Source organism: Passer domesticus, chromosome 4 (genome assembly GCF_036417665.1).
Source record: "Passer domesticus isolate bPasDom1 chromosome 4, bPasDom1.hap1, whole genome shotgun sequence".
Classification (NCBI taxonomy): Eukaryota; Metazoa; Chordata; class Aves; order Passeriformes; family Passeridae; genus Passer; species Passer domesticus.
Genome location: NC_087477.1, coordinates 46,948,850 through 46,975,173, shown reverse-complemented (window position 1 = coordinate 46,975,173; position 26,324 = coordinate 46,948,850). Strand labels below are relative to the sequence as shown.

Genomic DNA, 26,324 nt, shown 5'->3' with positions numbered 1-26,324 from the left:
AGTCCTCATCTTGACCTCTGAGGTTTTCATCTTACTCTCTCCTGCTGTCCTGCCAACACAGAGGGGTGAGAGCACTGCTAGGCTGGCACCAAGCCTAACCCACCACACTGTCTTCAACAACAGTGAGCTGAAAGAGGGCAGAAAACACTGTTGTCACCAAGAACCTTTGTTCATGGGTTCAGAGTACTCTGCTGTCCTCACAAGTGGAGACACTCATCAATTACCAAAATGTAGAGACAAGCACAGAAAGAATTTAAATAAAACCTCATGGTCTCTGAAGTGGAGACCATTCTGGAGACCAAACTCACTCTGCCATAGAAATTATTTACCTGTGAGAATGCTGGGGACAATACATTGTTTTTAACATAATAAATAACAATTGATAATCACTAAACATTGTCCAAGAGAACAAAGGTCATCTTTTAAACATATCAGTGTAAATGCACCAGTATTCAATACATTCTAGAAATGCTTTTTCAAGAACTTACCTCTCTTTTTTTAGCTTCATTTGTACTGTATTTTGGAAAGAGGTAGGAAAAAATATTCCCACAGCAGCAGGCAACATGTACCAAAGGACCCTCTTTTCCTAAACTTAAACCTGATGCAACAGCCAAGACTAAAGTAATTGTTTTTATCATCAAAGTCCACTTCCCCAAATAACCTCTGATGATGAAGCCGCTCAAAATAGTTTTTATCTGGAAGAAATAAAAAACTGTATCTGTTACTGTACTCTTCAATTTTCAGAAAATAATGCATCTCTTAATTTTAGCTGCAGAACTTCTAAGCCAGCCTTTTCAAATTACTAACTTTGTCACACTTTAAAACATGCCTCATTCAGACTGCCACACTCAGTCTATCTGCTTGCCAGAACCTTTTCATCTGCAACTTACTCTAAAACATTAGGTAATAACATACAACTTACTGGGTAATAACAGCTAACTTACTCTAAACCACTGGGTAATAACATACAACATATCAATTACATTTAGTAGAAAATTAATCTGCAGTGGCTTCTAAGACTGGATTCATTAGTTCATGATGTAAATTATTGAGCGAAAGGCAGAAAATTTAAAAAAAAATCTGCCAAAATCATACTGAAGATCTATTGTAGCAATATCCCAACTCGCACCAATATCACCCCTGTTTTCTCTTAGTGTGTTACCATCACTACATAAAAATTAACAGTAGGTTTCTTCACATAAAGGTGGAAAAGATCAGCCTATGTCCACCAGAAAAATATGGCACTTGCCAAAGGTATTACTGTGCTTAAAAATGCTATATTGTAAATACGGAAAATATGTCCATGCAGAGTAAATAATATACAGCTACCATAGGACAACATGTCCATTAACAGGATGTACATAAAACACTGGACAGCTGTGTCTAGAAAGTAAAGACAGCTAGATTTGAAAACCAATTTAAGATGAAATTTCTTCTGGAATAATAGCACAGAACTACTCCAGGCTTAAACAGAGGTGAATAAAAAAATATTTACAGAAAAACTGAAAAAGTGAGACTGACCAAAATTGATTTGACTTTGGATTTTTCCGTCTCATTCTGTGGATAGCAGCAGACAGCAATTGTAACCAGTGAGTTTTTGAGGATACTACATTGTGAGTGCCAGTTGGTTTGTGCTAATTAAAGCCACTAAAGCCATTGCAACAAAAGATTGATTGCTCTATCAAATGACCCATATTGTGTCAATGAATCACTGCTCTCTTATCATCACAGGGAGGGTGTGGATGAGGGAAGGTTTGAAAATCATTCCTCAGAAGTATACTAATCCAAATACTTCCTTAAAAAGTGGTCCCAACAGAAACAAAATCTACTAACCCAGGAGATTCTTTTAAATTTGGGGTATTTTCTTAGAAACAATTAGCAAGTTTTTCACATGTTTTCAGTTTGAATGCTTGTATTAATATATTTCTTTAAAGGTACACGGTGCTTCCTCTTGCCTTTCCCTGACCCACTAAGGCAGCAGTAATCTACACATTAATATGAAACATCTGTAATACATATATATATTAGTTAGACCTCACCTCAGGTATTCCTGAGCCACAGGCGTAGGGAGCAAATACCTTCACCAGAGAAACTGCTAAGAAGGCAAAGCTCAAAGCCCAGAAAATGTACATGATGTAGTTCATTATGTATGAACCTGGACCCTAAAAGCAGAAACAAAAAGTCAGAAAATAGATTTGATATAAGAGCACAATCACTACTTAAAATAATCCAGAAGTATTCTTGTTGCAAGTACATTTATACACACATTTTGAGGCACAATAATTATTGCCAAGAGAGAGTTTTGTTTGAAAAGCATGAAGCCATGACACCTACACATTAGCACAGACTGGGTTATAAAAGGTAGAAAGTGTTCTAACACTTCATCTTATAAAGAAAAAATAAACATAAACCAGTTATATTTTTAATAGCTAATAGCTGCTAAAATCTAGTGAATATTGAGTAAATCTTCCTTATTTAAAAAATTTGGTAGAAAAAATAAAACAATTCTATTAGTTATCAGAGAACACCATAAATGGATTTAATTTACATACAGCCATGATCAAGAATAGAAATTCTCATGTTATTAACAGTTCTATATTCTCATAACTTCCTTACATTTGCAATACTCCAAGCCCCCTTGCAGTTCATGAAATACACATTTATTACACTCTAATCTAGTAATCAATTCAAATGCTGAAAAATGGCACAGACAGTACAACCCAAATTCATGTTTAGAATCCTAACCTTAAGACTATTATTTTTTTCCCTATTCAGCCAAGCTGTTGAACAAGACCATCAAAGAATACTCACTTCTGCTTGCCCAATTATTAGCTCTGCCCATGTTTTCCACTGTGGACATTTATCTCTCTCTTCAAATGTGGTCTCATTTGAACCCCAACAACACTGTTCATGGTTAAACCACAAAGCACTAAGGCAAATGCCTTCCTTCAAGTCAGTCATCCAGTCAGCAGCTATGTCAATTAATCCTGCTAATGCCCCTGTTGTAGAAACAGTTTTGTATTAATGTTCTGGTAAACAGAAATAACACACACAGCTAAAATGAAGGAATGTGCATGTATTAATTGAAGTATTAAGTATTAACTTAATTAAATAGACATTTAATATACTACTGATTTCCAGGATTATATCCTGGTTTTGTTATAGTATGACTAATATTTGCTGAAGAATTAAGTACTTTGTGTATTTCCCAAGTTAAATGAGATTTTTTTTTTTTTGCTTTTTTCTTTCCCTATACCACAGTTCTCCAACAGTCCACTGAAACCAAGGAGTTAAAAGTAAAAAGAGAACTGCTACTTTTGTGTGATGGAGCAGTTTATATGGCAGAAAGCCTGTTGGAAAGAGATGGGATTCACCTGTCTAACAGGTGGAAAAGGATTCTAGCCCATGTGTTGGCAAGTCAAAAGCAGTACTTCAGCAGAACAGAATTTTGACCAAATTATGAAAACACATAAACATAAGATCTCCTTGTGATTGAACTCAAGGTTGTACCATTTAAGATCCAGTAGACATACAAGAGAAGGCAACTGAGACTGAAAAACCTACCAGTGTTCAAGACCAGAATTTGCTCACTTTGTTACTCAGAAACAGAATACAAGAATTTTAATAAACAGCAGCTCAGGGGATTAAAAACACCACACTGCATGTTCCCACTGATATTATCATATACAATTTCCAGTGATTATACACTCCTGGTTTCTGCATCCAGAAGTATGTAAACATGCTACAAACTTTGCATATATATTAATTTATATGTGATTTGTGAAAGTGATTATGTATATACCTAAGCACTAATTATACTGTTACCATGCTTTTTAACAAACATAGCCTTACTCCACAACTAACTCTCTTAACATTTAATCTAAAATACCTATCTGAAGTACTTATTTTGAAAAACTGGGCACAAACTTTGTGACCTTTCCTTACTCCAGGTTTTAGTCACTTCAAACTATAGTAACAGAAAAAGCAGCAGCACTGCCTGACCCCTGGGCCACAAACTATTGGATGCTTTCAGTTGTGAAATCCATTCTAAAATACGCTAAGAAGGAGAGAATTATTTTCTGTGGAAGAACCTCTGTAAAGATACAACATAAACATACAGCTAAAATTCACTAATCCATAAACACATGCATTACAACGAAGTGTACTTACCAAAACTACACATATACCAGAGCTACTTTTACAATCAATACTTCCACAAGAAATTTTACAGGTAAAAACCAAAATTTTACAGAAAGAGAAAACATAAATCTCAATCACAGGATTAAAGAACATTGATAGTTTAGTAGGTGGAAGTTCAAAAACACTTAAGAAACTCTCTCTAAATTCAGTGAGGATTTTGGTTCCCATTTGATCAGTAAACCCTCACCTCAAAATGGTGAAGCCTGTAAATCAAGATAGTCAACTTTTTTCTTCCCTTATGGAATCGTAGTAGACTGAACCAGCTCTTAGCTGGGTTGGTGGAGAACAAAGGAAAACCACAATTATACTTGCTGACAAATATAAGAAAAGAATGCTTAGTGTTTTCATTTACCTGATGCCAAACCAGTTAATGTGACTACCAACCATCCTGACCATGCATCGTATAAACTTTTTGTCATCTCCCATGCTGATTCTTTCTTCTTGCTGTTAATCTGCAAAGAGAAATCAGTAGAGTTGTATGTAGTTCTGTAATATGAATAATGAAACAAAAAGAAGCATGACATACAAATTGCATGATGCAAGCTGCAAGCTGCTTGTATTTAGTGCTTCACATAGATAAATCAGCTTAATTATTCAGACATCAAGCAACTGACAGAGAAACATATATTTGTTTAATTTAAAGAACTAAAATCCAGGAAATACATTATTAGGATAATTAAATACTTTCTGTGGCATACACCTAAAACATGAATTGTAAATTATTTCCCTCCTATACATTAAACATTTTTTGAACCTCAATTAAACTGTTAGCATACTAACAATAAGCTATTTCATATAATTCAAATTCCAAAACTTCTACTTCAAATAGAAAAATCTTTATCTTTAGACTAAAAAACACATAAAAGTAAAAGAAAATAAAAAATTTTGTAACTACCCTAGAGTACTTCTGGACAACTATTAGTAATGATATCTGAAGTTAATATACTGAAAAAGTTGCTATTCTTATTTTATCCTTATTTACTCTGCACACTTAGCTGCAGTGGCACAGACACTTGTGTCAGTACAAAAGCAATACGCTTCACTTTTCTGTACAAGTACCACCAAAAGCACTACTGTACTACTACAAATACATCTGCACTGGAAAACAGCCTTAAATATACAAGCATGCAAAAAATGCAGTACTTTAAAAATGGTATTTGGGTGACAGGGACCTATTCCCACTCTATTAAATTACTGCTTTTCAAAGTTACAATAATAACGCTGCAAGACTGCAGGTATCCAACTAAGCAGTGTTTATTAAACAGTATTCAAGTAGTTCTAGCTGAGATAACTAGGTACATATTTAACGGACATGCATATTTTTGTATGTGTTACTAAATCAGACCTTAACTCCATCATCCAATGAAAAAAATACTATTATTTATCTCAAGTACCCGTCTGTGCCTTTCTCTGTCTTTGCACTTCTCTCGAACCCAGTCAATGGTATGGAAATCATCGTATGTTCCTACTCCAGGAATTGGCTCATCCAGAAGGTCCAGTAGATGTGTTGAACTGTTGATATTTCCTCCATTTGTCATTGTATAATGAGTTCCTGCAGTAGGGAAACACAGGAATCAATTAATTCTGTGATAAATGAAGTATTCATACCATGTTCATAGCACAGAAATTTCTGAACCACTAATTAAGACACTTTCCATACTCTGCATGTTGTACAGTCATTTAGGTCTCTCAATGCAGCATGCCACTCCTCTTTACTGTCATCCAGTTGAAAGTTAAATTTGTGTATAAGTGACTTTGTGTTTTCATTGGTTAAATAGGAATGTCCTAGTCAAATTATTGTTCTGTTTTGTGTGCAAACTCCAGAAAAACTTCAACAGAAGTGGTGAAAAAGAGCAACTCTGACACACATTTAATTTGAAGTTTATATCAGTTTGTGAACTACCAGAGGAAAATCTGTTTGTACAAAACCAAAGCAAGGATGATTAGCTAGAAAGTTCACAGTACCTTCATATATAACCAGTAATTTCTAAATGTACATTCTATTGATTATCAATCTCTCCTACACAGCTAAACCAAACTTAAAATATATTATTAACAGATTGTAAGTGCATGTAAAAAGCAACAAAAAACCCAAGTTAATAAATACTCATATTTTGTTTTTATGTGTTTTTTCAGGTCAATCACACAGCCTCAGTCATGAAAAACTGGAAACATTGTATAAAGAAAATATCTTCTAATTTGTCATCACTAGCTAGTTTCTTCACAAGCAGCTTGCAGAGCAACAGCCCCACAAATATTTACTGCACTGATCAGAATAAGAAGAGCAAGAGGGGGCGTAGTGAGAATTTTTCCATTTTCAAAAGTGATAAAAGAAAGTTTTTACATTTTTAAGCTTTCAAATGTCATAAATTCGGCAATATATTGGCTTTTTTTCTTAGTTCCCGCTTGTTTGACTAAGAAAAAAATAATTTTCCCAACAATATACAGCACACCACAGAAATCTCTATTCATAAAGACATAAGCTAAGTTGACCAAGATTTCTATCAGTTCAAACAGACAGCAAAACTCATTTCACTAAATTGACACTGGGATGTTTAGACAGGTGGGGTTTTTTTGTGGTTTTTTTTTTTTTTTTTTTTTTTTGTTTGTTTTTGTTGGGTTTTTTGGAGTATTTTTATTCCAGGCTTCCTTAATTGAGCTTCTTGGTATTGTCAGCAGAAATTACCAATTCACCAAAAAACCAAAACTAAAAAACAAAAAGCTTGTCAAAGGACCTACCTGTAAAATTCCAAATGCTACAAATGGTGAGTTTACCAGCCCAAGCCCTCATAATAACTCCCAATTAAGATTTATACGTAAGTAAAATGTGCCTTTTCCCCTTACAAATGTGAATTCTAAGATTTAGAAGAAGCAGTGTGACACCTGGCATTACACTATGACCAAAGTGATGCCTCAGTCAGCTATTGCTTAAGAGGTCATGTTGATGCCTACTATGTAACATTGTTTATTCAGACATTTTCTATAGTGGTGAACGCCAAAACTAGAAGAAAGAAAATAATACAAAATTCATATTAAGACAAAATGCAATCTATAATTTTCAAGATACACAAACAACTATTACTACAAATTCTGTAAAGATTAAAAGAAAAGTACAGAAGACAATGCAAATGTAGCAGACAGTTCCCCAATAATACCAATACCATTCTCTTATGTGAACCTGGCTGCCATCTTTAGCTTAATACCTTTTTCCCCAGTCTCTGCCATACTAAATTCCCCCTCATCTATTTCCCACAGCTAAGCCCTGTAAATCTCTTCCCAAAGCTGCTGCTAGTCTCTCTTAAGGCAGATGTAAAGAAGCATTACCTATGCTTCCATTAATAAAAGGCTAACAACAACAATTTAAATGAGGCTTGCTAATAGAGGTGATTGTGAAAACCTTGCTTTAGGATAAGGGATTCAATTTCCTTGCCATTTCTCCTAACTAGAAGTCTAAGATACATGTCTGGATAGCTGAAAGGGCAAGGTGATCTTGTGGAAGAGATACTAACAAAATTCACAGTGTGATAACTAGTTGAGCTCTAAGAATTAAGACAGTAATAGAATACATTATTAAAGTATTATTTTTACATGAAATCAGCTTCCTCTGGCAGAGCAAGGGGATATAAATTAACCTCACCCACAGCTTAATTATTAATCTCCTACAAAGTTCCAGTGTGCTGACACAGTTTCCTGAACCTGAGTGAGTAGGGTTGGGCAAAAGCTTGCCTTTACTCTGGAAGAGTTTGTTTTATGCCCTGCTATAAATGAAGCAGTGCCAAACTACAAGGAGCATGCAATCCTATGCCACAGAAGGCAAAGGAAAGTTGAGAGTTATAAATGAATCACAAAGAGTAAAAGATTATTGTATGCATATCACAAGGTGCTACATTGGAATTGCTACCAGGGCATTATCAGAGATACCATAATCAAAGATGGCACTATACTAATTGCACCTGACCCATAGCAGAACATGGAGTAGATTACAAATGATGGTCATTGTCTAGATACAGTAAAAATCCCACTGGAACTATGTCACATTCCTACTTTGCCAACAGTTGCTGGCACACCAAATACTGGAATAGAAGTGATTATTGTATGATGGGGAAGAGAAACAGAAGAAGATATGAAGCTGAAGAGGAGGTTTTGTTGAATATGGAGCTTGAGTGCCTGATGAAACAACTGAATAGCTGTAATCTTGTAGCAAGTGAGAAAACAGGCAGCAGTGAGTGTGGCAGAAAGGCTTCCTTAGAGAACCATGAAGAGGACAACTCTACAAAACCTGATGCTCTGTATCTAAGATACAGAACTCTGAGATAACATTCTCCTGATAGCATTATGATCTATGTAGTATACAACTATTCTAAAGCAGATGTTAGAGAAATATACTTTTACTAAGACTCAACATTTTCCCAAGCTTTCACTTCCCTTTCTACTCTTCCTACTCTAGCATTTCACACAGCAAGATGCTCCTTCCAGCTATGAAAAGGGTGATTCTCATCAGCATAAACACACAAATTCTCAATTTACTCCCAGTTCCAAGTGTCATTAAAAGTATTTTCAATGCAGTGTTAAAACCCTTACCAAAATACAAATATTTTATCACAACTTTGTAACCATATGGCAGGAAATCATCATTACATAGATAAATTGTAGCACTTAGCAAACCTTCAGAAGTATTTCCCCTTCCGTCCTCTCCCACTTCACCAGTCCTGAAGTTTCAGGATGCCTTCTCAGGCTTTCTCACTTTTCACCACAATAGAAGCAGTTTTGGTCTTAAAAACCACAACAAGCACTTAGTGTACAAGATGTATAGGTATAGCCTCTAGCTACAGTAAGTGAACACTTCTAAAGTTCATATGAGGACACCCAAGCCATTTTGGAGCTGTAAAGGAAGTAAAGCCTTTTTGTAACATATGAGTTTGCTTAAGTTTTTATGAGACTGGAAGCTAATGGTAAGAGTGGCATGCAGAGCTTGTATTACTACTGCTACTCCAAACTAACCCATCTTATTAGAGAGAAGGAAACAGTATATTGATGTTCTCAGAGGCTTAGTACAATTCATAAGAATCCTTATAAACCAAACACAGTCATTCCACACTTTGCAAAAATAAGGCAAAATCACAGAATAGTTTAGGTTCGAAGGGACTTTAAAGATCATCTAGCTCTTGGGCAAGGACACCTTTCACTAGACAGGCTGCTCAAAGTCCCATCCAACCTGGCCCTGAACACTTTCAGGCATGAGGCATCTACAGCTTATCTGGGCAACCTGTTGCAGTGCCTCACCACCACCACAGTAAAGAATTTCTTCCAGAACCTAATCAAAACCTCCTCTCTCCATTTGAAGCCATTCCCCCTAGTCCTGTCACTATGCACCCTTATAAATAGACTCTCACCATCTTTCTTGTAGGCTCCATTCAGGTACTGTAAGGCAACAATTACATCACCTCAAAACCTCTTTTCCAGTCTGAACAAACCCAACCTTCTCAGCCTTTCCCCATAGGAGAGGTGCTCCAGCTCTGTGATCACCTTGGTGTCCCTCTGCTGGACTTCTCCAACAGGTTGGTGTCCTTCCTGTGCTGGGGCCCCAGAGATGGATGCAGCACTGCAGGTGGGTTCTCACCAGAGCAGAGCAGAGGGGCAGAATCCCCTCCCTGGCCCAGCTGTCCATGGTGCTCTGGATGCAGCCCAGGACATGTCTGGCTTTCCTGGCAGCAACTGCACATGGCCAGGTCATGTCCAGCTTCTCATCCACCAACACCCCATTGCACTTGGTCTTGTTAAACATCATGAGATTCCCATGGGCTCATTTCTGGAGCTTGTCCAGGTCCCTCTGGATGGTATTCCACCCTTCAGGAGTGTCAAAAGCACCGCTCAGCTTGGTGTCATCTACAAATTTGCCAAGCACCACTCAACCCCTTCATCTATGTCATTAATGAAGGTACTAAATAACACCAGTCTCAATATGGATACCTGAGGGACACCATTTGTCACTTATCTCCATCAAGACCCTGAGCCCTTTACCCCTACCCTCTGGATGTGACCATTCATGCAATTTCTTATCTATCTAATGGCCTGTTCATTAAATCCATCTCCGTCCAGTTCCAGAAGGAAGGATGTTGTGGGGGCCCACATCAAAGGCTTTACAGAAGTCCAGATAAATGATATCTGTAACCCTTCCCTTGTTCACTGATGGAATCGCTCTCTCATAGAAGGCCACTGGGTTGGTCAGGCAGGAACCTTGGTGAAGCTGTGCTGGCTGTCCTGAATCTCAACATGTAACTGCTTTGAGCTGCTGTAATCACAGCCTGCAAGCTTATAGACAGTAGGCTTCTAGACAATAAAAGCAATGTGCTTCTTCAGAAAAGGAAACTCTTTTGGGGGAGTCAGTCACTCTAAGTCTTGAATGAACTACCTTCTAGAAAGGCAGCTGACTTTTGTTATCCTTCCATGCATGTAATTCCAAGCCTCGAGCACAATCCTTTTTCAGCAATCAACTCTGGTATTGCTGAAGAACTGTTTCAACTGAAGTTGTTAAAAAAAGTGCACAATGTTAAAAGAAAAAACTGTAGTAAGCATTAAGGTTAGCAGTTAAACGCTGCATTTTGGGACACCTGATGAGAATTAAGTACAAGGAAAGCAAAAATGCTACACAAAAAAAAAAAAAACAGAATAAGAAAAGTGGATTCCAACACCATAAAAAAGCTTTTATGCCTAAAGAAGTGAGGGATTTTTTCTTCTTTTTTAAATTTTTTTTATATTTTTTTTTTTATTTTAATGAGAATGTAAAAAATACAATCGAAAATTGCTGGAGAAGATACTATGTCTGACAAAAAAACAACAGTCTTACCATACTGCTCTCCTGCATTTCTCTTTGAACATGAAGTTATACTCAGTGGCTGTCAGGTCCCAACACTGATCCAACTTCCTGCTTTGCCTAGCTAGTTTTTGCTGATGGAACCACTAGGCAAAAAAATTACAGATTTTACAATACTCACAGAAGCTCCTTTATATATCAGAATTCCTCCCTGCCTTTTGTCCCTCATTAAGGCAAGGAATATCTCTTCTTTCATATTTTATAGATGTGCCTCATCCAAGCAGTATTCAATCTTGATTGATGTTAGAACTATGATAAACATGACAGAAGGCTGATTTATGTAGGTTACACACAGCAATCTTGCGGCCATGCACAGTATTTTTAACAGCTGCCTCACCTCCTGCAGCAGTAATCCCATACTGCTTTGTCTTTCTGCAACTCAGAGGATTTCTTTCAAATTTGAAAGTAACCCTGGAACACATGCAGCTGATGAAAGATGTGTTTTTAAAAGAAAAATACCTGGTACGTTTATAGCTAATTTATTTCACACAAGAAAGGGGTTTAACAACATACATGGTGCTCCTGATTCATGCATAACTGTTCAACAATCCCCCCCCCCAACTCTTTCCTTGTAGGCTGTGTTCCTTCTTTTCTCATAAAAATAACAAGAAGAGAGGCATCAAGATTAAAGACAAATACTACATCCTGCGTAGTCAAACGATGCACGACAGATTTTTATGTGGTAATCCACCACGTGATTATCTGAACAATTACCCAGTATCACCTAGAGAACAAATCCTCACAGCTACACCCCCGCAAGAGAATAAGGTACAGAACTGACACATCAACAGGCTTCTCAAGAAGGTGGCTATCAGTTAATATGGGACCATAACCTTATGATAAAGCTTTAAGACTTCTTAAAGGGGTCTTAAGACACAGCACATGATATCCATTTTCTGAAGGCACATCACAAAATACACCATTGTCTCAAACTGAGCCTATATTACCTTATTCCATTTTAAGAAATGAGCCATACCTCTTGGGATATAATTACACAGTAAGACTGTGGTGAGCTAATTGACTGCTGGCACACAGAGTAGATCTTGCTCCCCCTATTTCTCCCTGCTGTTCTTGGTCACACAGTCTTACTCTCACCCTTGGATCAGCTCTGTCACCCTTGATCTGAATGCACAGTAAACCAACCCAACATGCTAATCCAACTAAGCAGACAAACTGAAAACAACAAAAAAAAAATCTGCCATTATGAGGAACTGGAATCAAGTTTCTGTGCTGTTGGAGAAAAAACAGAGCCAGTGCAAGGGCAAAAATTGAGAGAATAGATGGGGAGCAACAAGTTCAGCCCCTTCCATAGCAACAAACTGTCAGACTAGTTATCCTGAAATACATAAATGCACCCTTGGGGTCTCGTTAGATTTTAATTATAACTTTCTGCTGGAAACAACTCAAAATTATAAATATTAATGTCCAGACACTATACAGTAACATCTATTTCACAGAGCTCAAAACTCCCTAAGGTTTAGAAACATTCCAGAGTTGTGAAAACAACAACAGATAAACAATGTCAATGCTGTATTCAATGGCAGAGCAATAACAGGACCTAATTTCTCAAAGGTATTTCTCTACAAGCAATGTAATTGTTAACTCTTACAGCAAGAATAGTTGCTGCTGCTCACCCATCCCTTTTTCTAAACAACACACAACTACACAGCATTTGCCTCAGCCGCTGTTCTTTTGGCTGACAGCAGTGTAACATGTCTTCTTTGGGCTACTCCCAGCAGTGTCAAAGGAGGAAGGAAAAAAATAAATGCACCCTTGGGAGTGAAAATGAAGTTAGTCAGATTACAGTAAAGGCTGGAATAAGCTCCCCCTGACATGACCATCCAAATCTGCTGAGTGTTAAAATCAGCAGGGGCTGTAGCTTTCTGGAGGCCAGATTCTAATCCAAAGCTTTGCTTCACCCGTGTGTCCTTGGGTATTAGGTGGCAAGCGGAGTGGAGGCAGGGAAGCACCCTGAGTGCAACACACACTGGAAGGATCACTTACGCTTGTAACAAAGAAGATTTGTATACACGAGATACGTGTTAGTGCCTCAGCTTCTTTCTGTCGCCATATTCAGACCTCAAAATATGAGGCTTTCAATTAAAAAGACAAGAAACAATCATCAGTTTATTTTAATTTGTCTGTAACCACTCAAAAAGAGTCATTAAGCACTACTTCCTTTTCCTGGCTAGAAGCAATTTTTACATTTCATAATCAGAAGCACACCACACAATGCCATAAATTATGTTAAATGATGTTAAAGTCTTTGTAATCAAGTAATACATTTCACTTGTAACTGAATTTTCAGCATGTCTCTTCGTTAGCACTTCTAACTGCATCAAAGGTTTTCAAACAGAAACTGGCCACTGCATTGCAATCAAAATGCATATAAAATTGACACAACTATACATATACAAACTGAAAAAATCAACTGGAAAAAATCTAATAAATGGGAAACAAGAAGATATGGAACAAGTTTTGAGGAACAAGGATAAGTTGTACTATTTACCAAAGTACTGCATGATAATACCCTCCATTTCATCTGCCCCCAAAAAGATCTGGGTTTAAAAATAACCTTTTAAAAAGTAGGAGTGAAATCAAAGTTCAATAGTAGCACCTCTGATTTAAACCAAGACTTTTGAAGATTTGTGTCCACCACAGATGGGAAAAAAAATACAAAACAAAACCCTGAGCTTTGGCTTTTCACTTTAGGTGAAAACATTTCTGCTTCTGTGATGCACCACCAAAACCAAAAGATTTATTGTTACAGATTTATTTTCTTGTAGCCATAAAGGCAGATGGACTATGTTTATTTATTTATGTCTATGATGAATAGGGAGTTCAGGTATGCAAGTGAAAAGTTATTGAGATCCTCCCACTACTAAATACATAACTTATATTTAAGATGAATAATGAGGAAGGAGATGATAAAAATAGAAGGTATAAAAAATATATAGTTAGAGAAAGCAAGCATTACAAAACGGAAGTTATCTGTGATCTAACAATGACCAAGGCCATCAGAGTCAGAATGCCAGAAATTTAGATAATTAGATTTCTAAGTCCCACTGCTGCATGTACGTAAGAGCAACTTACTTATATGCTGTTTCAGAGGGCAAAGACAGGATTCAGCAAAAACAGTAATTCTGTTAATATGATTATCCCAACCAGACCACATTCAGGCCCAAGGAGGGCATAATCTTGGTCTGTTTATTAGCTTTCTAATATCTCAAATAAAAATACATCAAAAATGATTTCCAAAATTGAGAAACATGCTTCATAGATAAGTTAAAAATAATTTTCTTAAGTTAAAATAATTTTTTAACTCTCACTCTGCAACCAATAAAATTTCAGGGTCAAGCTCTAGCTCTGAGCATGTGTACACAACTTTCATACCCATTTGTTTCAAAGGTCACACTGGTATTGACTTTTGACTTATTACTAACTCTTAAACATAAGAGGACCTTAAGCAGAAATACAACTTAAAATACCAAAGTATAAGTTTTATCACTTAAGAGCATCTGAACTGGCTCAGTATACATCTGACTCAAAGTCTCCCTAGGCTATTATTAAATATTCTCTGCCCCACAGCTTACAGTAACAGTGAGGCTCCAGGTGGCCGAGAGGCTCCCCCTGTTACTATCAGTATTGACTAAGCAAGAGAAGTTGCACCTTCATGGCTGGTGACTGGTGCACGATAAATGAAATTGTGACTTATTTTATCTCCCAAAAAAATCAGGTTTACGAAAACTAAGCCATCGTACATCTGGCATGTTCTTCATACATGTAGTTTTCACATCTCCTGGCTACTGACTCTATCAGAGATTATCAGTGAAACAAAATTTCATTCATTTTGCTTGAGGACTTCCAGTTTCTTAAATCTAAGACATGTTTAAGTATATGCATAAAATAACTAGGAGTCAACAAAGCTTGTGCCTACTAAAGATGAAGTCTTGCTTGACTTGGTAGTCTGGGCACTATACATGTTCTGCTATTGCTCAGATTTCAAATTTTTGAAGTGGGGTAAAATGAATGCTTATTTAGGAAATAATAAAAAGAGAGTCAGGGGTAAGAGAATGAGTGTGAGCATGTATGTGAATGGCTGGAAGACAAGCAAGATACTGATCATTCTCAACTTTCAAAAGGATCAAGACAGTAAAAACAATGCAAAGATAAATCTGAGGGCAACACAAGTTATTCACATATGTGGCAGTATATGGTTTGTTATATGAAAAATTCTTACAAAAATGTACATGCATGCCAGTTACTTGGGATATATGCAATCCTACATAAGAACTTTTAAACCCTTTCTGAGAAGTAGTATTTTTAACTCTTATTTAGTAGAGAAGACAGCAGAAGTGAATTGTGTTCCGGAATTTTTATTTGTGTGTCAGGGAGGATAAGTAGGTCTGGAATGATGCATTTAGTATCACATAAAAAGAAATCTTAGCACAGCACAAGTCAAAAAAGCTCCTGGTAAGAAGTATTCAGTAATATCTGTTCAGCTTTTTTTTTTAAGAGACAGCAGTGAGTCTCTCTCAGTAAGATAAATACAATTAATAAATACATATTTTTTAATATTTCCATTTGATGTTTCATAGTGTACTTGCACAGGGAAAAAAAAATCTTCTTAATGCAAGCTAACGGATAAGGCCTTTAATAATAATGCATTATAATACTTCTTACTTCATCTCACTGAACATTAGTGAAGGTCGTTAATTAAACCTCAAAGACCCCTGCTGATTTAAACAGTCATTTCATAACTGCTGAGGTACAGCTACTTTGGGTGAGCCACTGCAGACAATTAGTTCAACAAATGCTTTGATGTTACACACCAATTTTGCATGATGTGAACATTACTCTGCAGGACATACGAGTTGTGAGTATGTGAATAAGGGGAAAACTTCACGAGCCTTTCATAATTAAGTCTGCTTTCTTGGAATATCTTTACCCATGATCTCTGAGCTTGTTATCATGATGCTGTGAAATCTACATGAGAGGAAAATAAAAATCTTGGTAGTACACAAAGTAATGTGAAGGATTTACTTTCAATTTCTGGTTTTGTCTGCTAGCATTTTGAGCTTTATTTTACTAGCTGAATCACAATAACAGATTACTGTGACATTGTAAACCAGCAGGAAATACTCACAAATTTTGGTTACATCTATTGGAACAACCTTGTCTGGAGTCATCTTCTTATGAGACATACCGTCATGGTTTGATAAACATTTGAAAAATTCAGAATTGCCAAAGATTTCAGTGACACCATTCAGGTTTTGTTGTTGGTTGCTTGGATTTTTTAAAATCTAAACTCAGCAGAGCAAGCCCAAGAAGCACAAGTAACATTTGTTTTGAAATACAATATTAGAATATGGGAAGCACAAGCCCTAATAGAATTCAGTGGAACTGCAAAAATGGTAAGTCACAACTGGGAATTGTCTTGCTGGCCCTCAGCAGTGTCACCACAATGGAACTACCTAGCTGAATCCTCCACAGTCTTCATTACAGTATTTTCAAACATTATGTTTAACAGCAATACTCCAGTGTAGCACACACAGCACTTTGCACTGCAAATATCTACTTTTTGTATTGTAAAAATCAACTAAAACCTGTTATTTTCCAGGAATATACAGCTGATCACATTTCAATGTCTAACTATAACTGCAGATTCTGAAAGTCATGTTAGGACTGTTCTGCAGTTCTCATATTTAAATCTATCTACAGATCTAAACTCACAGAATGGTTGAGGTTGGAAGGGATCTCTGGACGTTACCTTGTCCAAAGCCCCTACTCAAGCAGGGCCACCTAGAGCTGTTTTCCCAGGACCATGTCCACATGGCTTTTGAGTATCTCTGAGGAAGGAAATTTCACAATTGTCTGGGTGACCTGTTAGAGTGCTCAGTAAGAAACTGTCTGCTGATGTTCAGAGGGCACCTCCCGTGTTCGGTCTGTGCCCCTTGCCTCTGGTCCTGCCACTGGGCACTGCTGAGAAGTGCCTGTCTCCACATTCTTGTCACCTTCCCTTCAGGTATTTATATTCAGCCTTGATAAGATCCCAAATTCACATTTTGCAAACCTTTTAAGAAAACACTCGGCTCAATTTCTCAGCAGTGGTTCTAAAATCTGACTTAGCGAACTATCTAGCACTTGCCAGACAGTGTAAAATTTGCTTGCTGAAAATAAAACTGTATTGGAACTTGTTGATGTTCTTAAGATATGCTGATAAACATTCTAAGAATCATAAAAAGACAACAAATAAGCTTCTATGTAAACTACTAAAAGACAGATGATAAATTGTCAGATGAAAATAAATTATGATCTAATTTATTTATAGAATTAAGAGTTTGCATGGACGTGCAAAGCAATAAATTACATGGAGAGAAAAAAATAATTTTATGTAAATCATATGTCTATTCTCAGCCTACCTCCTCTCTAATGCTTACGCCAGCAGCTATTAATGTTGATAACTTTCTAATTTTAGATTGCCTAATTTAAACAAAAGTAGGAATTCACTACATTTATTGTTTTAAATACCAGACTGTGACCATCCAATCCAAACGAGAAAACATACTTATATTCTCAGAATTTGAAGGCATAACTTTTATTCCTGCTACAACTTCTCAGAACAAAACCAAATCTTTACAGAAGGTATTCTGCTTTGAATTTATGGTGAGAAACAAAATGTAAGCTCAAAAGAGGATTTTTTTCCCTCCCCTGAACACTGATAACACTTTTCTTTCTAGATCTGCTTCCTTACAAGCAACAGTGTAAAGAACCTCCCGTAAAGTACCAGTTCCTTGTGAGTTCATCAATATTTGCTGAGCTGACACATGACCATTGCAGAGCTTTCCCTTGGCATATCAAAGACCGCAACAACCGGTCAAGTCTTAAAACCAGGTACGGAAACTTCAAAGCCAGACAAACACTGTTCCTATTCATGCCATTGGAAGGCAGCTAAGTAGTCTATTTAGTACTCTAGCTAATTTGTTCGCAGTCAAAGACAAACACAGTTTTTGGAGGGTTTCTTTTTCTGCACGAGATGGTTTTATTGATTAAAAAAACACACACAAAAATACCCGAGAGGCAGCGAAAGGCAAGCCTGCCACATATCGAAGATGGAGTCACAGGGCGATGAGATGTGAAGCAGGACTGATCTGCCCGCAGAGAAAACAATCCCTGACAACACAGGAACCAGCCAGAACTGAATTCTCCTCCCACAAAAGGCATCGGGCAGGCGAAAAAAAGCAGTTCGATAATTAGCAAGCCTTTACGTCCCCGTTTCAAACGTGGACAGCGGTCCCGCACGTACAGCTATGCAAACAAGTAACCCAAACGCCAATCCGGCATACCTCGTTTATGCAACTCCCGGAGCGGAATGCCGTCTCCTCCCCCTCCATCGTAGGGCAGATACGGATCGGAAGAGACATCCATGGACGTGACGAACACGAGGCCCGCCTGCCGGCTCAGGAGGGCCGCGGCATTCCTCACGCAAGGGCGGCCGCGGGGGCCGCTGCCATGTTCGGGGCCCGGCCTGCGCCGCCGCCGTGGCTCTGCAGCGCCGGGCTCTGCGGAGCGGGCTCGGCCCCGCCGCTGATGTCAGCGCGGGGCGGCCCCGCCACCTGCGCCTCCCGCCCGCCACACGGACGCGGCTCCGGCCCCGCGGCGCAGCGACGGCGCGCCCGGAGCGCCCGGCGGGAGAGGGCGGAGGGGCCGCGGCAGCTCACGGCACTGCCGGCCCCGGGGTCCCGGCCCCGCCGGCCGCACGGCGGGAGGGATGCGCTCGCATAGGTGAGCCCGCCAAAGCTGCCACCCCGTCAACAGGTGAACGGTGGGGCCCGGCTCAGCAAAACAGGCAAACCTGCCGAGAAAGAGCTGCCCGTAGTTCCTGCACCTTTCCGGAACCACGCCCGCTGACGCTTCTAAACACCTATAGTCGCGTTTTATCTGTACGGGAAGATTCATGCATGCTAACATCAAAACGATTACCTCAAAGGAACAACAACATTAACCTGCCAAAAGCCAACCCCTCTGCTCCACAGGATCAGCTCACTCACTTTCATCAACCTCCTATCCCCCATTCACGTAGAACTTTCAGTCGTATAGCAGTGACTGACAGCTTTGAACATGTGTCATCCAAAAAAAATAAACCAAGAATTTAATTACATATCTAACTAAAATGGAGTAGTGTCTCAATTTTTTTGTATGTGTGATTATTCTGGTATTACAACTGTATAACATCCATACTCACACTACAAAGCCTGGGGTGGGGGTGGAATAAAATGTAATAAACACAAGTCCACACTTAGCTTGCATTACTCTACACATTGATAAAATGGTCTGAGTCCCTTAAAAGTCACAGGCTCAAAATAGGCAACAACCCACATGAATGCTCACCAAGGCATTCATGTGATGCATCATCAAGCCGTGGCTGTTCCAGCACTGGCAAAGCCCAAGCACTTCAAACAGCCGGGATCGAAAGACAGGAAATCTTACACTGACTACATGCCTCCATTTGAAGCAGATACTATTACATATTGAATCCATACACTATTTTATGTTTAATGTATGATCTTTCCTGGTCCTATCTTGCAATTGCTGAAAAGAGTAATTGATAAGAAGGCTATTTTATGAGATTTCCATAGTTGGTCCAGTGGTAATGAAATACATATGGAAGGTATGCATAGTTTTTCATTTTCTTCCCCTTCAGCAGGTAGCAAAATTAAATATATTGCATGCCTACTTCCATGCAATATATTTAAGGCTAGCTTCCATTCCATTCACAGCAAACAAGGAATTAATGGAATTAATTTTATTGTGTATGCCTTTGCACCTCTCTAAGTGTGACAGAGTTATTTTAGTTTTCAAATGCAGTAGTTTCTTAAACAATTTTCCATATATGTTCTTAAGGAAGTAATTTCTCTTATAAGCCAATGTTACAAGCTGTATACTGCAAATGATCATTTTGAGGACACAGTAGGACATAAAGAAATGTTACATTTACTTCACAGGCTTGTAAATACACTAAATGTTAAAAAAATATGGCTCTGATACAAACATCGAGAAAATGCTGGTATCTCTAGAGGTGGAAAAACAAATGAGAAAAGGGGGGGATGGGAAATGAGCATATAGCAAAATATGTTTCAAAACCTTAAAGACTACCTTATCTCCAAGACAAAGGCAACCCTTGAGCCACAGATACTCATTTCTAAAACACAGACAGCTCCATTTGCTATGACCTATACAAATGCTTTTTTAAGAGTCACCTCCCACAACCTTTTTAACAAAAACCCCAGAATCTTTAAGATCTCGCACATGCAAAACTTTCAGAGCCATTATGCATTATCACCATTTATTTTTGCCTGTGAAAAGACAAACCTAAGCACTTAACTTCAAATTATCCATATCCCTTATTTCCAGAGAAATACAACAGAAATCCCTGAGCATTCTTAACTCCTTACCTCAACAGAACCTGGAAGTAGTCTGCAATCTTATTGTAAGGTTCTAAATAAAAAGTCATTCACAGCAGGAAGAAATACAACAGTTTTTGTAACCTGAAGCAAGAATTATTACAGAATGAACCATTAGTGTTCATTATATGTCGATTATAGATCACAACACTATAAACTCAACTTTATACTTGAGAGAATACAAAATAAAGGATACAAAGGACTTGCATTAACAAAGTCTGGAAGATCATCTCTACTTTAGGTAGAGGTGGTTACCGAAAGTCTGGAATGTCTTACAACTGAAAAGAAAAAACAGTCACAGCAAAGAAATGGCTCACTTTGCAAAATTTCTGTCCAAGACTGAAATCCAGATTGAGTTGGAAAAGGTGAAGGATATAACTTGTTTGAGAGCATATCTGATCAACTGTAGATAAGAGGGAAAGCCATAACAAGAACTCTGCAGTATAAAATAGATGACATATTTGCTACATGAAATTTCAAGAGTCCACCTAATACTAAAAAAGACAGCTCTTCTAAGGTCACTGCTCATAGACTGGCTGCCAAATACAGCCCTTTGTCTACTCTTAAAAAGCAGAGCAGTCATTTTACCTTCTCAGTTACAGTAGCTTGTGTTCTCATTGTTCATACCCATCATCACTGTGTGTATTCCCTTTCCTACAATACCATGAAAGATGGTTTTAGTTTTTGTGTTGTTTTGGTTTTCTTAATAAAGATACTATGCATACTAACATGTCAAGCAGTCTTTTTCCTTTGTAAATATCTAAACACCTATGCAATTTAATCTTTCCAAATTATTCTTTTTCTACCTGATCTGAAAAAGTGCATGGCTTGAACTGACAACTTTGTATTCCAAAGAGTGTGTCAGTTATTTATGTTGTGAAGTTCTGCAAATTTCAAAATTATAGTCAGTGAAATGGTGTCTCTAGCTAACTATGTATTTTGGGTATTATGGAGTACAAAATATTATGAACACTTGTTGTAAGGCCTAAAGCAAGTTTAACAATAGCCTTATTTTAAATGGCTGAGAGCCCCTTCAAATTGCCAATTTACTACATATAACAGCCCACATGTAAACAGCAGGTTTGTATAGCAGCTTGTTTTCCAAATGTCATTGCAGTAATTATAGACTAGGTCTCAATCCCATAAATCCTCCATACCCAAATAACTTCACACATCTGAGTGTTCTCATTGTTCTCTGCAGGCACAGGCTGTGGTTAACCATAACTTAGATGCACCTGTCTTTGCAGAAGTCCACTGTTCTGAAAATACTGGAACGTACACTGGTGACATACCTTTAAGGCATACTAAGAATGACAAAAGGCACTTTTATCCTCTCTCCACACTTTGTCTTTTCCAGTTTAGGGAAAGAGAAGAATCACATTCAAGGTAAAGTATCTGACAATATAAGAACAAGTCAGAGGTTATACAAATCAGTTACACCCAGGGAAATATGTTTTGAAAGGACAAAACAAGGCCAATGAAAAGAGGTACCAGAGAGGCATGAGAGTCTGATTACCTAAAGCTGGAGGGAAGACCTTAACTCTGAAGCACTTCCCACCATTTCAGTTTAAAAGGTAAGCTAGGTTTAAAGAAGACAGCCAAGCACCCTGCTACATAAAATAAACATGCTCTTGCTTCAGACTGTGTAACTTTGTCGCACCAGGTAATGAAAATTAAAATAATGTCTTTTATGAAATTACAAATGTAAGTTTTGTGATGCTGAATGATTTCATCAGCATAACAACAGAGGCCAAAAACATGACTGATAATTACAAATGTTAATGTGACTAATGCAAAAGATTTTGGTGACTCTCAACTGTCATTTTCTTTCCTATTATTATTCAAAACAAAAGCTTCTCTTGGCAGAGCTAGAAGATATGGTCTCCTGAAAAATGCTACACAGAGCACTCACCAAAGCAGCTATCATTTCCAACCATTCTGAAAAGAATTTAACTCATATATACCTTCTCTTGAAGGGGAGGGGGGAAGCATCCATTTACAACAGAGTGCCCAAAGTATACATAAATGGTCTCAAAACCCTCTGTGCCTCCTCATTCCTTTTCCTTCCAGCTTCACTCTCCTACCTTTTCTCCCAGTTTCTTCTTTCATTAACTCTTTTCTCAAACCATGAGCCAAATTAAGCCCAGATCTAACCCCTCTACCAGGCTGACTTCTCTTAACGTCTCCATTTATTATCTTGCAGCCCCTTCAGCCTGACTTTGTTCATTCTGCATAAAACCATACAACTTTCTCATATGGGTCACACAGAGCCTTCTGTGAGAATATGAAAGATGATAAAAGGACAAGCACTGTTCTCTCGGTTCTAATTCCAAGACATGGTCCAGGATGATATAAAAAGCAACCACAGAAAATGGGGAGGAAGGGAAGAGAGAGAAAAAAAGGTACAGTTATACATAGCTTCAAATTGATACACAGTAAAAAACAAAGACAAATTACTTTTGAAGCATTGCAAATTAGAGTCTTGAACTTCATTCCTTCATTGGTAGTATGTAGAATTCTGTCCTTGATCAGTGTATCAGGCTATATATAGAAGACTCTGTTACCATTACCACCTCATCAAAAGCCTCAATAAAGCAGACAGATAACAAAACAAAAAATTTTAGACTAAATATAATGTAAAAGCAGAAGAAAACAAATTTATAGCATATGCTGTTGAGTAGTTTAAAGAAGATGGGATTTAAGCAACACAGAAGTAAAAAATCCCCAATAGAATGTGCACAGGAGTAATACACAGTAAGATTTTCCCCAATTTGTATTTTATTATACAGAAAAAAATAGCTTCTTAATCACAGTTTCTTTTTTCATAATCACCTGTTTCCCACAAATTTGTTACTTCATTTTGCTCACAATCATTTCACCCACCAGAGAACACTTTAGTTCAGGTTCTCATCTAATGAACTCACTTTTTACTGGCCGACCACAGGTATTATACTCCTAGAGCTTTGTATAACTTCCAATGGTGCTTTTATTCAGTGTCCAGACACAGAAGGTGGTAAGTGAAGTCAAACCAACCAGCAAACAGAATGCAGTAGAACAGGTCATATAGCCAAAGGCATGTTGTGTAATCAATTCTGAGACGGACTTCCCCTCAGGGAAGTTGAACCTTCACTGCCAATCAGGGAAACAGTAGTAAAGGTTTCCCACTGCCATGCAAAACTTCAGGGCAGAAGAAAAAATAGACTTAGAAAGTGGGAAATAATAAAATAATGATGCAGCATTAACACCTAAGACCAAAAATGAGCTGGGGAAAAAAAAAAAAAGCTTGGTCCCTAAAGACTGGTTAGACATCTTGGTCCAAAACATTGAAAGCAAGGCTAGTCTCTCCATTTTCTTTCCACTTCTTTCTGGGCCTGCCTGTAACAGGATTTCATGTGTAACCCAATGAGACTTGAAGAACAAGACTTGACATCAACAGACTACACATAGCTACCTGATGTGAGAGGTGTGTTAGTCTTTTTAGTCTTTGGGGTTTTGTTTTGTTAGGGTTCTTTTTGTGAGGAGGACTTGGAAGAAAAGCAACCTATTTTCTACAAACAAATTGCTCTCTCTGATTCTCTAAGAGTCTCTTAACTACTACTAAATATTTTCTGTGTACTTTTTGTTTACAGGATAGGCTTTTACTAAGAAAAAAAGTACTGCTGCACTCTCACCTTTGCATGTGTTCTCACACTCCAGGTTGCTAAAGTTCTAGTTACAATGCATCAACAGGAAGATTTGGCATCCTTCCCTGAAGTTCACTTCTCCCTTTTCTCAGACTACCCAAAATTCTGCTGCGGAAATTGTTCTATTTTTCCTCATACCTAGATGCATACAAGGATATAGGTCTTACCTGCTCTATTGCTCTTATTCTGTTTTAGGGTTGTTTATTGTTGGAATGGGGGGAAGGTGGAGCAAGCAGTACAATTTGGAAGGTCTCAGTGGAGAACTAAACTGGGGAGTACCACTCCTAAACCACAACAGCCATACATACATACATACATATATATATACACACACGCACATGTTAAGCTTACCTTCCATCTTCGACAATATTACATCTTCTTCATAAATAAATAAGCTTTGTGAACACAGTGTCAACAGCAATTCTGCATGTTGCTAATATACAATACTACATTATGCCAGGCATATTTGAATTCCATTAAACTACGGGCTCAGTACTTAGTAGTGGTCAGAATAAACTTACTCCATTTCTAGGACATGCCCATCCTCCAAATGTTGTGTGAAGTTCTGACCCCTCCCTTAAATTAGAGATATTAGAAAGGGTTCAGAAAGGGGCAGTGAAGAAGATCCAAAGGATGGGATAGCTACAAGGTCATATCAAGCAAATAAGAAGACCTCAATCTGAAAAAGACATAACTGAAGAGAAGAAAAAATAAGTAGCAATGGAAATAAAATTTTCACCATCTCTTCTAATAACAGTGGCAGCACCACGTAATTCATGTGCTAATCCTTGTTAGTTTCTACGTGCGTATGGCCACTGCATGATAGGCTTATCAGGGCATGTGTATTTGGCACAACAATCCTAGTTTCAGGTCACCCTGTCCTAGTTTCATATCAAACCTTTTTCTATCAACAGCAGTTTCACTTCAATAAGCTAATAATATCCCCTAAAACTTTTTGTATCAGCAGAAATATTTTCTGCAGTTACAACTGTAGACAAAAACCAAAAAAAAACACGAAAGAGAGCTTAAGCATTTATGCCACACAAGGGTAAGTTACAAGGAGATCCACATGTCAGCCCATGCTAACACATGGGCCAGTGTTAACCTAAGTAACACCCTGGCACTGATATCTGTTCTCAGCAGTATTTATACCTGGATTTAGGTTCAAGATAAAGAAAAGAAGGTGGTGCTTTACATAAAACATAGCTAAGTGATGAGAGCTTGCAAGGGATGGTTTGGGTGCTAAAGAATTGCATTTGTGAGAAAAGCTCAGTTCAAGAAAAATACACTGATAAAGACTAAAATTAAAACCCACCACGTAGACAAGAGGGGCCATCAGCTAGACAAAAACTGCTCTACAAGTACTGTGGTGCCTATCTCTTACCCTGTTATTACTCTTCCTTAAGCACTGACTTTTAACCCCTGCCAGAGACAGGATGCTAAGCTAGGTAGATTTGTGGTTTGACTCAGTCTCATGTTCCAGGGACGTCATGCCATCCTCTTTCAGAATAATATTTCTGTTTAATCCAAGCCCATGAAAAGCTTTCACTTTAAAATGCTGGTAAGCAAGAATATTCTCAAAGGCAGAAAACAAGAGTACAGCCCAACATCAATTTAGGTGAAATCCTATCTGCCTTCTTTGGCTGACTTGAGAAAACAAATCAAAACTAAAATGAATAAATTAAATATTATTAAATCTGTAGGAAAAATTGTCTATTTAGTTCCTAAAGATTTTATACACATATTATACTGAATTGTTTTATTTTACATTCCAGACTCATCTTTCTACATATATGCCATCACACTTCCTCTGTTTTCATTCCTCCACTTTACACTATTCACACCATTTGTCTGGGAGAGGGACATACACATACTAACACTATACCAAGGTGTCAAGTTGGGAACAACTTCCTCAGCAGCATCTGTTGACAAAGCCAATGTGCTTTAAGCACTTCAGGAGAGCTGCAGAAGGAAGCCAACAAAATTACATAATATCAGAAAGAAGGAAAGAATGGATTATTAGAACTATAATTTATCTTCTTCCAAAGCATCAGGCTCATGTGCTAAATAAATCTTTGGCAGGAAGGACTGGTGAGACCATTC

General features: G+C 37.8%; 1 protein-coding gene across 6 annotated transcripts in view; it reads right to left on the bottom strand.

Moving 5' to 3' along the window:
• Positions 1–26,324, bottom strand: part of CLCN3 (chloride voltage-gated channel 3) — a 59,652-nt gene that overhangs the window by 17,248 nt on the left and 16,080 nt on the right. For 4 of the 6 annotated variants that reach the window (XM_064417684.1, XM_064417682.1, XM_064417686.1 and 1 more), the window contains 5 exons: positions 5,595–5,752; positions 4,553–4,652; positions 2,812–2,999; positions 2,040–2,162; positions 489–695 (listed from right to left, as the gene is read on the bottom strand). In XM_064417684.1, coding sequence (XP_064273754.1) covers positions 489–695; positions 2,040–2,162; positions 2,812–2,999; positions 4,553–4,652; positions 5,595–5,752 — 776 coding nt within the window. Of the gene's footprint in view, positions 1–488; positions 696–2,039; positions 2,163–2,811; positions 3,000–4,552; positions 4,653–5,594; positions 5,753–18,420; positions 18,893–26,324 lie in introns of those variants that run through there. The other 2 variants (XM_064417685.1, XM_064417687.1) reach the window with 2 other exon arrangements.